Source organism: Mytilus trossulus, chromosome 13 (assembly GCF_036588685.1).
Source record: "Mytilus trossulus isolate FHL-02 chromosome 13, PNRI_Mtr1.1.1.hap1, whole genome shotgun sequence".
Classification (NCBI taxonomy): domain Eukaryota; kingdom Metazoa; phylum Mollusca; class Bivalvia; order Mytilida; family Mytilidae; genus Mytilus; species Mytilus trossulus.
The window spans coordinates 9,373,121-9,389,821 of record NC_086385.1 but is presented as its reverse complement, the minus strand read 5'-3'; the positions used below and the strand labels follow the sequence as shown (position 1 = coordinate 9,389,821).

Below are 16,701 nucleotides of genomic sequence, written 5' to 3'. Positions count from 1 at the left end.
GTAATCTTTTTTCTCGTAGAATGTCTGTTAAAATAACTCCATCAGTTTTACTTTAAAAACTACTTCAATATTGATCATCATGAAAAATTTTTAATTTAACTGGTTTTACGTGTCTTCTTATTATTAATAAAAATCTAATATGCATTAATTTCCATTTTGTATTATTTATTTTCATTAAATTTAATACTTGTTTTAACTTGATCAACTGAACGTTTCGTCTAAGTGTTATTTATATAAATATATTGTAAATAATGTATGTTTACAGAATTATCTAACTAAACATATGAATTTTAGAGTGTATTTAACTCGCCTTAAATTGTCATCTCATAATTTGTTTGTTGAAGTAGGTTGTTATCATGGAGTAAATAGGTTAGATAGAAAGTGCACTCTTTGTACTTTGAATATCACTGAAGATGAATTCCATTTTGTTTTACAATGTTAATGTTATTGGTCAATACTTGATATTTATTTGCTTCTCTGATGTATTATGTCATGTTGACTGTGTTATAGAAATGTATTTGTATTTATTGCACTGATAAGCATAATGTGCTTAAGCATAACTGCTTACAGTAATAAAAAATTGAAAAATTGAAACTTTGATATGAAAACTACAATACTGTTGACAACATGAATTTGCAATGATTCCATTAAACCGGTCAGTGTATGTAACATCTTATTAAGTTTAAATTAATTATGTTGTCCAGGAATTAAAAAAAATGTATTTTCAATAGTATTATAAAACGGTTTGTACGTAGTTCCTTATTAAATTTAGTCAATATGCATGATTCTGTATTTTGATTTTTTTTGGGTATAACATTGTAAATTATGTTGTACTTGCCATCTATCATTAACAATCATATATGCATGTTTATATGACAATTAATCATGTTATTCATGTTTAAAAGTTGATGGAGCAAATTATTCATTGTGATATTAATAGTGTTAAACAATATTTTATAAAGTATTATGTATCAATTATGATAGTTTATACTAATAAGGGGTAAATAATGGTTCTTTAAGAAATTAATAACACGGTGACTCAATTAATTATCACGGTAATTGCATGGTTTATGAGGGTGTTACGTAAGGATCAAACTTCCGAAGCAAGATCGTAGATTTCCGGACTTTCCCGAAGTTTTGTGGCTAATTGCCGATATAATTTTATCTTTGGTCTTTACTTGGAAGTTGGTACTAAGTTCACAACTACTAAAATTTGAGAAACCTATGCTTTTATAAAAGACGGCTTATTTCAAATGTGAAGAATTTTAAAAACATCAACAGTTTGATGATCAACATAGGGATAATGATCACGTTTTGATAGCATAACATGTTTTATTTTCGTATAATTAACATATCTTCAGCGGTTGGGTTTTTTTTGTGTATGTTTTTGCCTTTTTTGATATAATACTACTTTTCTTCATATTTCATATATTCGATAAAAAAAAAAAGAACTTGTATGGTGTTCTAAATACAATTGAAATTAAAATGTTTGGAAAAAATCAGGTCGGTTTTCAATATAAACATAACTAATCCACAAACACTACTAAAACATGACAGAAATCTTGTACTATATGTGTTCGTCGATCAGGACATGTTTTATGTCATGTGTAATTGAATTAGATAACTAATGTTCTGCAATACACAAACAGTTTCTTTTTTCTCACAGATAAAATAGTGTGAAGAGAGTAATAAAAGTCACTTTTAGTCGAAATAACTTGAATGTAACGGTGTTGGTACGAAACTATGGTGTGAAAACAATTTATATAAGAATACTAAAATACACACTTATGACATGCATGCAGTCAAGGGGACAATCTTCGTGTAAACTGTGCCGGAACGGCAACAAATATCTTATTACCAGGTACACGATATAAATAGATAGCTTTTGAAATTTAAAATGTACGCTTTGTATTGCATAAATGTGAAAGATTTTCGAGACCTGATAAAAAAAGAGCTAAAATAAAATACATAATTGATTGTCTCACTTTTCAAAGTGTATAAATGATATTCATTTTCTTCAACTCACCCAAACAAGGTTTTGGTGTAAATACAAAAATCAACAAATCTGTGGTGTGTGTTCGTTCGTCTGTATGTTCGAACTCTATTTTCAAGAGTCTTTCATTCAGTTTAATTTTTGTTCAATCACGAATTATAATATGTTTTTATGTAAACTTTGTTGCATTGAAGAGTTTAAAATATTTATTAATCAGCTGTTTACAAAAATATGCAGTTTCGAAATACTAAAAATTTTCGTATCCAAAGAATAGTTTACGTTTGCTGTATTTGACAAACTTTTTTGAATTTTGGGTGCTCAATGCTCTTCAGTCAACATTACACCTGTTTGTCTTTCTAACTATTTTGATCTGAGCGTCACTGGTGAGTCTTATGTATACGTATCAAGTTATAAGCCTGGTAAATTAGATTTTTTTTTAATATCCCCCCCCACTTACTTAAAATTATGTGTTGCTCATCATTTTGTTCTTAGAGTTCGAAACTCATTCTACAAATTCATCAACGGTTCATAAAACAATTCTAACATTAAGATGATCAACCTGGTTCTTCTTTTAAAGTTCCAGAGTTGGACAACTTTTACACTATTCAGTATGTGTCTATCTCTTTCCTTTTTGCTTAAAGAAATGTTCATAGAACTAAGTTCATTAATATACGATACTGATATCAAGCTGTAGATATAAGAAGTTGGGATATGAGTTCCAATGAGCCAGCTTTCCATCCAAGCCACAATTTATAAAAGTATATTTTTATTATTAATAGGTAAAAAACACGGAGCCTTGATTCACACCGAACAGCAAGCTATACAGGACCCAACAAATCACTTGTGTAAAACCATCCAAACGGGAAATCCAACGGTATAATCTATGTTAAAGACGAGAAACGTTCACACTTGTAGGGCAACTTGTTATCAGCAAATCTCAGAGCAATACATTCCACGAGCTTCGTTATGTATTTTTGAAACTTTGTGTGTTCGTATCGACATTTACCTCAAAAACTTTACCAAACCTTCAATCAGACTTATTCAGAAGGGATATATTTCGATACCATTGTCGGTTCATAAAAGATGGTATTTTGTATTTCTATATTGATTCGCTCATAGGGTCTTTGCATCGGGAATAACCATATGCATCCTAAAACCAGTTCTTGGCATGCTACGGGTTATGTTCCTCTCATATATTTTATGATGGTATGATACTAAACTCATAACTGGAGGAATTGTGATTGGTTACGCTTGAGACATAATATATCTTAATAACTACATTAGATGTATGTTTCATTATAATACGTTATTCTGATTGGCTAACTGCACATCACGTGTTATTCCTTCAGCAATTGCATTACACAATAAAAGTTTTTGATTATGATAGCACGAGGTTAAACAATAAAGTGCACAGGTGAATTAAATGAAAAAAAATTGATAAAATTCGTCTTTTCATGTTCCTTGCTAAAAATGTAATTATAAGTATTGAATGCTTCTTTTTGTAACTTCATAGGGTTGTAAAAGCGTTGACCGTGCGTACATTTTTAGAATGAAGCGCTTCCGGTCAACACTTTTACACCCCAGTAAAATTAAAAAAAGAAGCATTCAATTCTTAATACAAACACCAGTTTTTTTTAAAGCATTCTAGTCTTTTAAAGTTTTTTGTTAGATAAATAAATATGGGGGAATATATGTTGAAAGACATCTAATGGTCTGAAGAATATTTGTTAATTTAATTTGGCTCTTCTTTGGTTTTGGTAGTTTTGCTGTCTCTTGAGGTTAACATGTGTAACAATATAGTTATTATACAAATAAACCTGTGACAATACTTCTTATATTAGTACCAAGTTGATTAGAATCCGACCTGAAATAACCTTACAATATTTGTTTCAAAAAACAGTAGCAGTCTTATATTAAATATATAGAAAAACAAATAAAAAAGATCTTCCTCCTTCCCTTTTCATACAAAGAAATATGAGAGGGATTTATCAAATTCAATTTTTTAGTTGGTCCATCCAGTCACACAACACACGCACACATACACAACGCACTTTAAGATTTGGGACAAATTTCAAATAGTTAGCAACATTCCGAACCATATTATTTTTTAAAGATAAAAAGATAATTACCTTGACAAACCATGTTTCTGATCTCGGATATTAATCCTTGTAGAGTTATATATGAGGTTGCAGTGTAAACTTTCCGTGGACTGGATGCAATCTGTCTCAATTCGTCTTTAAAAACTTGTTTTCCGACACCCAAAGCTAGGATACGAATCCCTTCAATTTTAGCCAATTCTGCTTGAGAATGAGTATCACGCGGAGAATCGGAGCTTCCGTCGGTGATCACAATTAGAATTTTAGGCACACCTTGTCTTCCATCTTTTTTAAATTGTTCTCTGGCATATTGGATACCCTTTGCAGTGTTCGTAGAATGCTTAGGTTGCCGAAGAGACGTTGAGATAATCTCTAACATTGTTTTGGGTTTAAAAGGCGCGAAACTAACATAGTCTCCTATATTGGAACTGTACACTACAATTCCCATATGAATAGCGTCGGGAGCTACATCGAATTGTTTGATGAGCTGTTTCACAAATGTCTTGGCATTTGTCCAATCTCTGTCTTGTATACTGTCCGACCCATCTAATAAAATTAAAATGTCAGCCGGAACATAACAGTTTAGACCTACAAAATAAAAATAAATTAAAGTTTGAACCTTCAAAATAATTATAGAATACAACATTGGTTTTTTTCATCGATTCCAATGGATAATTTTAAAACATGGATATTTCTTATTACACAGATTTAATTCGGAAAATATGCTGTAACTCGCAGACTCGGATAACTCGATCGGTCGAATAGTTTTGTGGGTTCTTTCGACTCATCCCCTTATTGAGGTACGACTGTTTTCCTTTCTGTAGTAAAATAACCCCCAACCACCAAAACCCCCTCCATTGAATTCATTTCAGATAAACAAAACTTACAATCGTTAAATTTTGGAGTACGATTTTAATACTCAGATTCAGAAATCTACAAATCAAAACACTGGATTTGCAGTTTCGAGTACAAATTTTGTTCTCCTAGTAATGGGTAAAATTTAAGGACTTAAAGGCCTGTCCTATTTACAAAAGACCAACAGATTACTTGAATTTAAGATTTAGAAATAGAAAAATTTAAAAAAAAAAGTCAATTAAAAAATCATTCAAAATGAAGATAAAAATTTCGTTCGCATTCTCAAGGTCTCAACGCTCTCATCATTTAATCATAGAAAGTGAATACATTTGTAAGAATTTTAACAGTTGTATAAAGTGTATACAAAAAAAGAAACTGAAATAAAAGGAAATATTGATTTAAACCCCGGCACATTATGTAAGTATGTGCCTGTCCAAAGTCAGGAGCCTGTAATTCAGTGGTTGTCGTTTGTTTATGTGTTACAAATTTGTTTTTCGTTCATTTTATTCTATTTAATAAATAAGACCGTTAGTTTTCTCGTTTGAATTGTTTTACATTGTCATTTCGGGGCCTTTTATAGCTAACTATGCAGTTTGAGGCTTTGTTCATTGTTGAACGCCGTACAGTGACCTATAGTTGTTAATTTATGTGTCATGTTTGTCTCTTGAAGAGAGTTGTCGCATTGGCAATCATACCACATCTTCTTTTTTTATATGTACAGTTGCATATGTTTCATTTCCATATGTGTATGCGAAGACAAATCTTAAAATGTATCGAAAAAAATATATTTAACATTTTATTCGTTTAATGCAATTGCTTCAATTTTAATTTCATTGTTTTTCATAATGGATTTTTAAGCACATGTTAAAACATATTTTAAAAAAATAAACATTTATTTACATCGAATCGGATGAATCACACACGTTGTAAAAAAGAGCGGTGTCATGTTATTTTGTTTAAATAGTATTATCTTGTATATTTTTGTACTTTGATTTTATGTTGACCTTCTCTACACGAAATGTTGTCAATCTCTCGAACTGAATAACTGTTTAATGGGACCGAACTTCCGTAATGGCTGTTAAATTTCATAGAATAACATTTTAAGTGCAAATTGCAATTTATCGGTTTTTTATAAAGAGAGTGGAATAGTGATTTGAAGTCGACATTCCCACAGCTGTCGTTTTCTAACGAAACGCAAAGAAACAACGGTTTAAAGTTTTTTTTATATAAAAGAAAAAAGACAGCCTTGCAACAGAATTGAGATTGTTGGTTTTTTTTTGTTTTGTTTGACATTTCAAAAGTATACATTTAGGGAGCTACCATTTGATTTTTATGGGAGGGGGGGGACTAGGATGAAATTTGAAATAATAGGCAGGACAGGACTTTTATGTAAAAAAAAAAGGCAGGATGAGCAACTTGGTAAAAAAAAGGCAGGATGACAATTTGTGTAAAAAAAAGTCAGGATAAACTAGTAAAAAAGGGCAGGACCGAATAGAGTAAAATAAAAAGGCAGAGCAGAGATTACAACTAAAAAAAAAAAGCAGGACAACATTTTTGATTTTTTTATGGATATAGTTGTCTCATTGGCATTTATACCAAATCTTCTTATTTTTTATGTTGCACTTAGTATAAGGGAGTTAACACTTCCTTATTCTTGTAGTTTAACCGAACATATAAGAGTTACTTCCCGTTGAAAATATATACACCGAACATATAAGAGTTACCTCCCGTTGAAAATATATACACCTAACATATAAGAGTTACTTTCCATTGAAAATATATACACCTAACATATAAGAGTAACTTTCCATTGAAAATATATACACCTAACATATAAGAGTTACCTCCCGTTGAAAATATATACACCTAACATATAAGAGTTACTTCCCGTTGAAAATATATACACCGAACATATAAGAGTTACCTCCCGTTGAAAATATATACACCTAACATATAAGAGTTACTTTCCATTGAAAATATATACACCTAACATATAAGAGTAACTTTCCATTGAAAATATATACATCGAACATATAAGAGTTTCCTCCCGTGGAAAATATATGCACCCTCTTTAAAACAAGTAAAACCTACCTTGTTGGTGTGTATTCCGTACAATGAGACATAATAAAACTATAAATATCGGTATCTTCATCTGAAAAAAGACAAAATAAAACTATAAATATCGGTATCTTCATCTGAAAAAAGACAAAATAAAACTATAAATATCGGTATCTTCATCTGAAAAAAGACATAATAAAACTATAAATATCGGTATCTTCATCTGAAAAAGTAATTAAACTATAAAATATATATTGATATTTTCGTCTGAAAAATGATAAAACTATCAATTTTCACAAGAATAAATGTCAAGATAAAAAACTTAAAGTTTAAAATATAAAAGTTATTATATTCAATAATTCTATATCAAGAAATCGGATTTCTTCATTCATAGTTTAAAAGAGGAGCTATTTACAATATACATAGTTTATGTTTCACCAGCTCATCTGTTACTTTCTATCAATTTTTTTTCAAAATTTTCGATGTAAAAACTTGTAATGTTTATATTTTAGTCTTTCTCGAAACCTTTTACATTTTTTTTATACATACTTTAAGATGTCTCGAACTATCTCTACGTTATATATAATAATAATAAGATGAATAACTGAATTTTATCAAACACAAGATATAATACTTTATGAATATTATTGCTATCATTATCATTTTATATTCTATGAAAATTATCATGATGTGTTTTAATAAAACGTAATTAGATCCTTTAGTAGATTCATTGAAATATTGAATATATTGAGGTAATTGAAATAAAGATTTCTTTAAAAAAAAACGTTAAAAAAGCAAATCATTGAAAACAAGATATACATAAGAACCCCGAATAATACATTTCCCCCCAATATTTAACATATAAGAATAAATTAAAAATACAAAGTTTCATACCGTGGACAAAAGTTACTTTCCGTGTCAGCTTCTCATAACGTCGCACAGATCTGTCTCCTCATCAACGTTTGACCATACAGTTCTTAATCATCCCGTTAAAATACATCTCCGTACGGGCAATCACGATTTCTTTGATCCGGATCTGCTCCGGGCATAGCGAATTTGTTCTCTTGTCAAGATGCATTTGCCCAAAAGGTAAACAGCGACAGATTCTTCTGTTTCTATTGTAAACGGCATTGGGGCATATAAGGTTGACTGTAAATTTGTTTGAACTTGTTAAAAAGGATGTTACGATGTATTTATCATAATAACATGCCAGAAAATTGATTATTTTAACTTACAATGTTCCGAAGAAGAGAAGACCTTCGTGAACCTCGGGATATTAACTCGAGTTACAATAACCTTTATGTTTTTAATCCTTTATAACGATAGAAATAAAGATAATAAATAGGTCATTTATGAGATAAACTTATTCATATTAAAACACAGATGTTGATAATTGTACAATAAAAAAGAATGTTTAATTAGATTTTGAATATTCTTCCATTATATTTTTGGCAGAATGAAGATGTATGAATATTTTTTCCTATTTTATCGCAAAGAAGAGGTCTAATCGGACAACCTTGTCGAATCGAAGTAACTGATGATAAATAAAATCAAATAAGAAAATTCTCCTGGTATAAACCACCCATCAATGTAGACATAAAACCAATACTTGCACCAAATAACCAAGTAATACCAATACTTGTACCAAATATCCAAGTATACATATACACTCTGAATATACACGCCATAAAAGGCTATAATAAATACCAAAGACTTTGTAAAGTGTATAGTCGCACGACAACGCCGATGCTCTATATTTGATAAGAAATAAACACAATTTATACATATATATCTATACATTATATATAATTCAAATATCAGTATCAAACTAAAAACTCTCCAAATAAAAATCTTAATAAACTTTAACCAGAATTAAAATTTACCAAGAAAATTCAACTGCTCAGATTGACGATGTCGTGCTGAATGATTACAAAGGGGGAAAATCCGCGAAAATAATTTTGAAGCGGGAAAACATTACGCCATCTATGCTACATATGATGAAACACCGAGGAGAGATTAATTGCATTCTAACGCACTGCCCGTTTAAACAAATGAAATTAAAATAATACAACCCTCATTTCCATGTATGGACCATTTTAAATCAGTTAACTATGATCCTACAAGAAGGGAGAAGAAACATTTTTTTTATCATTAAAATATGGAGTACGAACCTCTATTTTGCTATTAACTAATCGTCAATTTCTATCGTAGCAATATTGATCTCGTAATATTAATCCGAAGCTATCAGAATTTCTGCCGTTTTCCGGGATATTCCGATTTGCCTGTTTGATTCTTTAAAATATAATTTTATAATCTTATTGTAAAATAAGCGCTTGAATCGACAGCCCTGTCGAATGCAAATGTATAAATGTAAATATATACCTCATGTTTCATTGTGGCAGTTTAAAAAAAATCCAGGGATGGAAACCTATTCTTATATACGAGAGTCCTTAGAACCTATTGTGTATATATTCAAGTGCCTCCGCTTGAGTCTTGATGTTTTAAAGTGCGAAAAAAAAAATCTTGCGATTTTTGCAAGCAGAATGCCAAAAGGACAGTTTAAACTATCTCAGGCTAACTTGCCTGGTGTATTTGACTAGAAATCATTCCTAACTTTTTGAGAAACATGCATGCATTTGCGCCAATAACACTCAACTGCAAAGGAAGCGTTCGCTTGCTGTTATGATGACTATAAAGAGACGTCATCGATATGTTAGGTACTTTGTGCTTCATTTCTGTAACTTCGAGCATTCTTTTGTTTTATTGGTACTTACAATGTATGTTTGTGTATACTATATCGTTGTGTGAATAGTCTTTATGTTAACAACTATAGGGCCATATAAGATCTTAAACTGAGAGTAAAATCCCTTTCATAATGTAACCCGTTTTATGCCACAGCCTGACGAAATGTGAAACAATTCAAAACGGAAAACTAAAAGCCTGATTAATGCTTAACCAACAAACGAAAAACAAAAGTACAGACATAATTCTAGCTGACTCTTGACGCGGGACATGCAGGTAGAGAATAAGAGTAAGTAGCAATATTAAATCACATGTGTAGATTTTATTCTAATATAAATTTCAATGTTTTTTAGATGCGGTATACAAAGGAATGTTAGTTCAAATAAAAAGTCGTCATAAATACAGTCGACTGGTTCCGTAAGCTGACAATAAAACTAAGTTTACCCACTTCTGTTTTGTCGACTTTTTATTGTTATTATTGTTTTGTAAATGTAGTCTTAACAGTGGTATTTTAAGACGCGGTGTTTAATTGAATGTTAGTACATCATACATACAGTTTACTGGTTCCGTAAGATGACAATAAAACTAAGTTTTTCACACATGTGTTTTGTCGACGTTTTATTGTTTTGTAAATGTAGTTTTGACAGCGGTATTTTAAGACGCGGTGTTTAATGGAATGTTAGTACATCATACATACAGTTGACTGAATCCGTAAGATGACAATAAAACTAAGTTTTTCACACTTTCTGTTTACTCGACTTTTGATTGTTTTGTAAATGTAGTGTTGACAGTGGTATTTTAAGACGTGGTGTAGTATGGAATGTAGTACATCATACATACAGTTGACTGAATCCGTAAGATGACAATAAAACTAAGTTTTTCACACTTTCTGTTTTCTCAACTTTTTATTGTTTTGTAAATGTAGTGTTGACAGTGGATTATAAGTTACTTGCTCGGAGCTTTTGATGAGGTTATGGGTCACCGTATGTGATGCGATATGATAAATGGTACTCGACGCCAAAACTTTATCTTCAGGACATTTAGATATATGTGTGAATGACCACCAATACCCTAAATTTGCGTTATCAACAAATGGAAGTTTTAGACGATTTTAACTGACTATACAGCCCGTGCATGGTCAACCCTGGCTTGCGCCTTTTTGGGCATTAGATAATTTAATGTGCGTCATTGTATCGTAGTCTTTATGTGCAGTGAATTCCGCTCAAACTGGTGCTAGGGGCATTTTTAAATTGCCGTGAGATGGGAGTTTTACTCCATTTTGAAAGCCTTACTTTGGCTTTGATTTTAAGATGAAGTACAGCAATACAAGGTTCTTCATTTAGATTTTTTTTAGGGACAAATGCATAGATGTACACTTTATATCTGTTCTTTTTCGTACTGTAATACCATGGGGATTTCAACGCTTTTCAATTGTATCACATATTTTCAATCCTAAAAATTGACAAATGTCGCTCTAGTGTGACATATTCATTTTGAGAATTGGTTGAATAATAATAGTTTACAAATTTGCTATTTGACAGAAGAAAAGTATTGACCATCAGTATTTAATCATATAAAATGATTGCTTTATAGAAAAAAGTGTCGGAGTGCACGTGGCAATATAGACCAGGCTGAAGCTAGCGAACAATAGCTAGCGAACAATAAGCCAGCGAACAATAAGGCGATATATCGAGAAACCAAAAAAACACAGAATAAGACAACAACGGCCTGTTTCTACTCTACAAGACCTATATAGTCATTCTCCGTGACACCCCTCATTATTTTTCGCTAGAAGCCCTGGAACAGGCCGATCCCCCTAATTTTTAGACATTTTTTTCAAATTTTGAGCTCTAGATTAAACAATGACATAAAAGGTGCTATATTTTACAGGGTAGGACTACTTTTACATACGTTCTAAATTGAAGAGGGTGCATAGGTGGCCCTACACCTACAAATAATCCGTTGATAGATGCAGAGTTATTGTGGTACTGAATATTAGCGTAACAAGTTATGCGACTTGTTAAATCAATAGATTGGATAAAAACCATTTCAAAATTGAGTTAAAATTGCTATATTTTAACTGATTTTCTGCCTTTTTGAATATTTTTTTATTTAACGGCCATTGTTGTCTTATTCTGTTTTTTGGTTTCTCGATATATCGCCTTATTGTTCGCTGGCTTATTGTTCGCTAGCTATTGTTCGCTAGCTTCTGCCTGGTTTAATGTAGCTATAGTATATCATACAAACACAATGTATATGACATTCCTTTAAACTTCAAAAAGGGGGAGGGGGTATGGTTTTATATAAAAAAAAAAAAAAAAGATAAATAGCGTTGAAAATCTTAACAAATGTTCCCGCTTTGCTTTCTCAATCAGAGAGAAAAATCAAAACTCTCCTCCTTTTTTTAAAGTTAGATGATGGTTCTTCCTTGAATACATTTGTAAACGTGTATACTCTGCGAAAAAAAACCCGCATACTACTGTGTACTGAAGAATAATTGTTTCTTTTAAAGATACGTCGTATATTCAGCGAAGGCTTTACACACAAATATCATGCAAGACACAAAACAAAGATAAAAAATCGGAATAATTCTATGAATTGATTTATAATTAATGTCACCATGTGCGGCTAACACTTCTGCATATGATTAGAATAAATCGAATTTAATTTTGTTATTCGACCCGTTGGTGGTCTATCAAGATCGTGTCAAAGAAGTTTTGTGGTGTTCTATTCTGACACCCGTTCCTTAAAGTCTAGGCCAGTGGCGGGTCCAGGGGTTGGAACCTCCTTTTTATGGTACGATCAATGCATTTGAATTATGACATATAGTTTGGCCCCTTTCGTCCTGGGTTGGGAATCCCGCCTTTTCAAAGTTGCTGGATCCGCCCCTGCAGGCATTTTGTGTATGAAAACAACCAAAACGCTCATATCTGACTGTGTAACAGGGTCAAGAGAGGTCAATTCCGTTTCGGCAAATACCATTACAGCTTGTAAACCTGAGATACCAGCAGCAGTGGTAAATATAAGACAGAAGATGTGGTATGATTGTCAATTAGACAACTCTCCACTAGAGACCAAATGACATAGAAATTAACAACTATAGGTTACCGTACGGCCTTCAACAATGAGCAAATCTCATACCGCATAGTTAGCTATAAGGTTATTTATAATACCAAAGAAGTTTAATAAGAGCCTTTCCAAGATTACGACATCACTAAATTCGGCTTTATTATCAAACATTTATAACTTGCTACAAACAACACATAGGGCTCCACATGTAGTGGATCAGGAACAGGTTAATTAACCACCAGGAACAAGATAATTTAAGGTTTTTGGTGAGGTTCGAGTAACTTAGTTTTGTTTGCCTTGTAATGATTCGTTAGCTTGAAAGTTTTCTTATCGTATTTTTTTTGGGGAGGGGGGGGGGGTATAGGCCATCACCTCTTAAGTAAATGTAATAATTGTATGGTGAAAATACAAAACAACTATAAGTTTTAAACCTAGGAAATATACATTTCTTTATAATTACGCAGGTTGACGAGATTTGTACGCAACATCTCATGATACGCAAGAAGTGTCAAAATTCTAATCCTTCTTCAGGTTAATATACAAATTAATCCTTGTTTTAATTTGTAAACATGAAATTTCTGACGTCAAAATTGTTTTTATACATATTCAATTTGTTTATATTGTTTGTAATGTGGTATATGCATATACTGTTTGGCCATGGTTTTGTCCGTTTCTCTTCAACTTATAGAAAGGGCACTTATATGTTATTTATACAAAGTCATGTAAAAGGATTTGAAATTCGGAAAATGACACTCATGAACATTAAACAAGTTTAAATATCCTTTTGGTTCCATTAAAACGTTTAATCCCGCTGTTTGCCTCTGTCCTTAGTCAGAAATCTGATGGGGTCCAATCGATAGGGTACGATCTTTAACATAGAGCATTGGCTCACATCGTAAGCAAGCTATAAAGGGCCCGAAAAGAATACTAGTGTAAAACCATTTATGCAAACGTGAAAACCAACGGTCTAATTTGTATATAAAATGAGAAACGAGAAACACTTATGAACCACATCAATAAACGACAACTATATATTGAACATCATATTCTTGAATTCGGACAGGTGCAATCAATTGCAGCGAGATTAAACATTTTACTTGTACAATGTACCAAATCTTTTCCCTTATCTGAAACAATTATAGTGTAACATCACAACATGAAAAGACATACTATAAAATATCAATTGGAATGGATTAACTAAATCAAAAAAAGATATGTAACGTTTGTACATGTAACGTGCACATGTAAGTATTAAGTAACTGCATCTTTCACGTTTTTCAAAATATTTGTAATTTATCGTGGGGGAAATGGAAAACTGCCATCAACGGAAACCATCTTTCAAAATTTATTTAGAGATAAGACACCTACGATACAGATTCTAACAGATATATTTAGTAATACTACATGTCCCCGGGGAAAGGTGTATGAAAATGACCAACGATATAAGTTAACATGTAAATAATCTTTTGACAAATAAACCACTGTTTGGACAAACGTAATAAAATATGTGTATCTAAATATAATAGGATGGTGTGCGGAGTATTAGGATTAAAAATAACAATTATCATTCATTTATTTCGTTAATAGTGTAATTAGCAGTTCACTGAACTTGGTGTTTTTTTACCGTCTATCGTTTGTTTGATGTATATATAAAGTTTCTCGTTTTTTAAATAGATTAGACCGTTGGTTTTCCCGTTTGAATGGTTTTACACTAGTAATTTTTGGGGCCTATTACAACTTGGTGTTTTGTTCGTTTGATTCATATATGATTTATAAAATATGTCCAATCTGATGTTCAGTAGTTGTCGTTTATTGATGTGGTTCATAAGTATTTCTCGTTTCTTTTTTTTATATAGATTAGACTGTTGGATTGCTCGTTTGAATGGTTTTACACTAGTATTTTTAGGCTGTTTACAGCTTGCTGTTTGCTATGTGTATAAGACCGTACATTAACCTGTAATGGTATACTTTTAAAACTTGTGACTGGGATGGAGCGTAATCTCATTGGCACTCATAACACATCTTCTTATATTTGTATACAGTGAGACCTGGCTAAACCGAACCTATTCGGAACTTAAGATTTTGTTCGGTTTTATCAGGTTCACAACGCATGCAATTTGATATGACGATTCTTAAGAACATATTTGGTTTATACAGGTTTTCGGTTTAACAGGATTCGATTTAGCCAGGTTTCACTGTATCATATATTATGATCTACGTTATATTAATTATAAAAGAGGGACGAAAGATACCAAAGGGACAGTCAAACTCGTAAATCAAAAACAAACTGACAACGCCATGGCTAAAAATGAAAAAGACAAACAGAAAAACAATAGTACACATGACACAACATAGAAAACTAAAGAATAAACAACACGAACCCCACCAAAAACTAGGGGTGATCTCAGGTGCTCCGGAAGGGTTAGCAGATCCTGCTCCACATGCGGCACCCGTCGTCTTGCTTATGTGACTACATCTCCGGTAAATAGTCTAATTCGGTAGGTCAAATTCATGAAAGAGAAGGGGATTGTAGTTACGACGTAAGGAACATATCCGATATCATGACGGTGTTGAAAAAAGTTTGTGCCTATCATTGTAGTAATTTTGTTTATCGTCCTTCCCTACGCCTATATCACCCTGCTCTGTCGCTCAGTAATTCACGTATCAAGACTTCAAAACGAGACCAGGCATTATCAGCGACGTCACAATGTGAGAGGAGAAGTTATCAGCGACGTCACAATGCGAGAGGAGAAGTTATCAAGCTTGCTTTCGTCAAGCGTAAAACTGTCTTAGGGAGAGAGAAAACGACAATTAATAGAACGATAAACAGATAATCGTGTTTTCTACGTATAGATATCGTAAAATATCAGCCGCTCGACACAATGTGAAACTTTTTAGCTCGTTCGCTACGCTCACTCGCCAAAAAGGTTCACATTGTGGCTCGCGGCTGATATTTTACGATATCAATGTGTAGAAAACCCGATAATCTATACTTATTATGAGGTATATGCTGCTAACAAACATTATCTTCTCCCGAAATATTATCCAAATTTATTCTCAATCTTTTATATATCGAACGGAAATCTGATATTGACAATTATTTTCTAATATTCTCAATTTATAATATCATATTGATTGATTGTTGGTTGCTTAACGTCCAGTGGTATAATATCATATACTATTATGATATGAAATTATAATTCTTCTTAAACTATAATAATTGTGGAAAAATAGAATTTTCGTTATTCGATTGTCATGCCCTGTTCGACCGTACTTTGATTTACTTTTATAAATAGTGACTTGGATGGAGAGTTGTTTCATTGACACTCATACCACATCTAATATCTCTTGTCCTTGAATATGCGATCACAGTTCGGAAACGATTATATACAGACAAACTAGAAACATCCAGATAAAAGCGCGGCAAGATTTACTATATCAACCACAGTTACTTGGCAAAAACCTTTAGGGAGTTGGTCCTCATTCAAAGCTCAACTTAGTACTTACACACTTTAAACCTTTTCACTCTAGCATCACCGGCGAATCCCTTGTAGAGAAAACGCACTCTTCTGGCGTTCAGTTATAATACTGGTAACCTTGTGTTGCTACTGTAAGTTACACGCTTTTAATCCGAAATATAATCAAACTATAGACTAGTGTGTGATAACATTCTGTGAGGGAATTCGATGTTTGCTATACCATAGTTCATTTCATTGCACTTTTTGACAAAACTACTCAACCAATCAGAATAATTTTTTTTTGAGTGTGTTCAGAAATGATTTTACGTTGTATAATTGTAAAATTTGTTAAAAAGTAAACCTTTTAATAGAGCTAATTTTTTGTATAAAGTCAAAAATTATGTTGACTTTTGGAGACCAAACTTTTTAT

General features: G+C 32.0%; 1 protein-coding gene across 2 annotated transcripts in view; it reads right to left on the bottom strand.

The window, feature by feature from the left end:
* LOC134695463 (uncharacterized) overlaps positions 1–8,081 on the bottom strand; it is a 30,132-nt gene extending 22,051 nt beyond the window's left edge. For both annotated transcript variants that reach the window (XM_063556730.1, XM_063556731.1), the window contains exons 1-3: positions 7,897–8,081; positions 7,036–7,096; positions 4,123–4,677 (exon numbers count right to left, since the gene is read on the bottom strand). In XM_063556730.1, the coding sequence (XP_063412800.1) occupies positions 4,123–4,677; positions 7,036–7,096 (616 nt within the window). In that variant the 5' untranslated portion in view covers positions 7,897–8,081. The remainder of the gene's footprint in view (positions 1–4,122; positions 4,678–7,035; positions 7,097–7,896) is intronic.
* Positions 8,082–16,701: the final 8,620 nt, after the last annotated feature.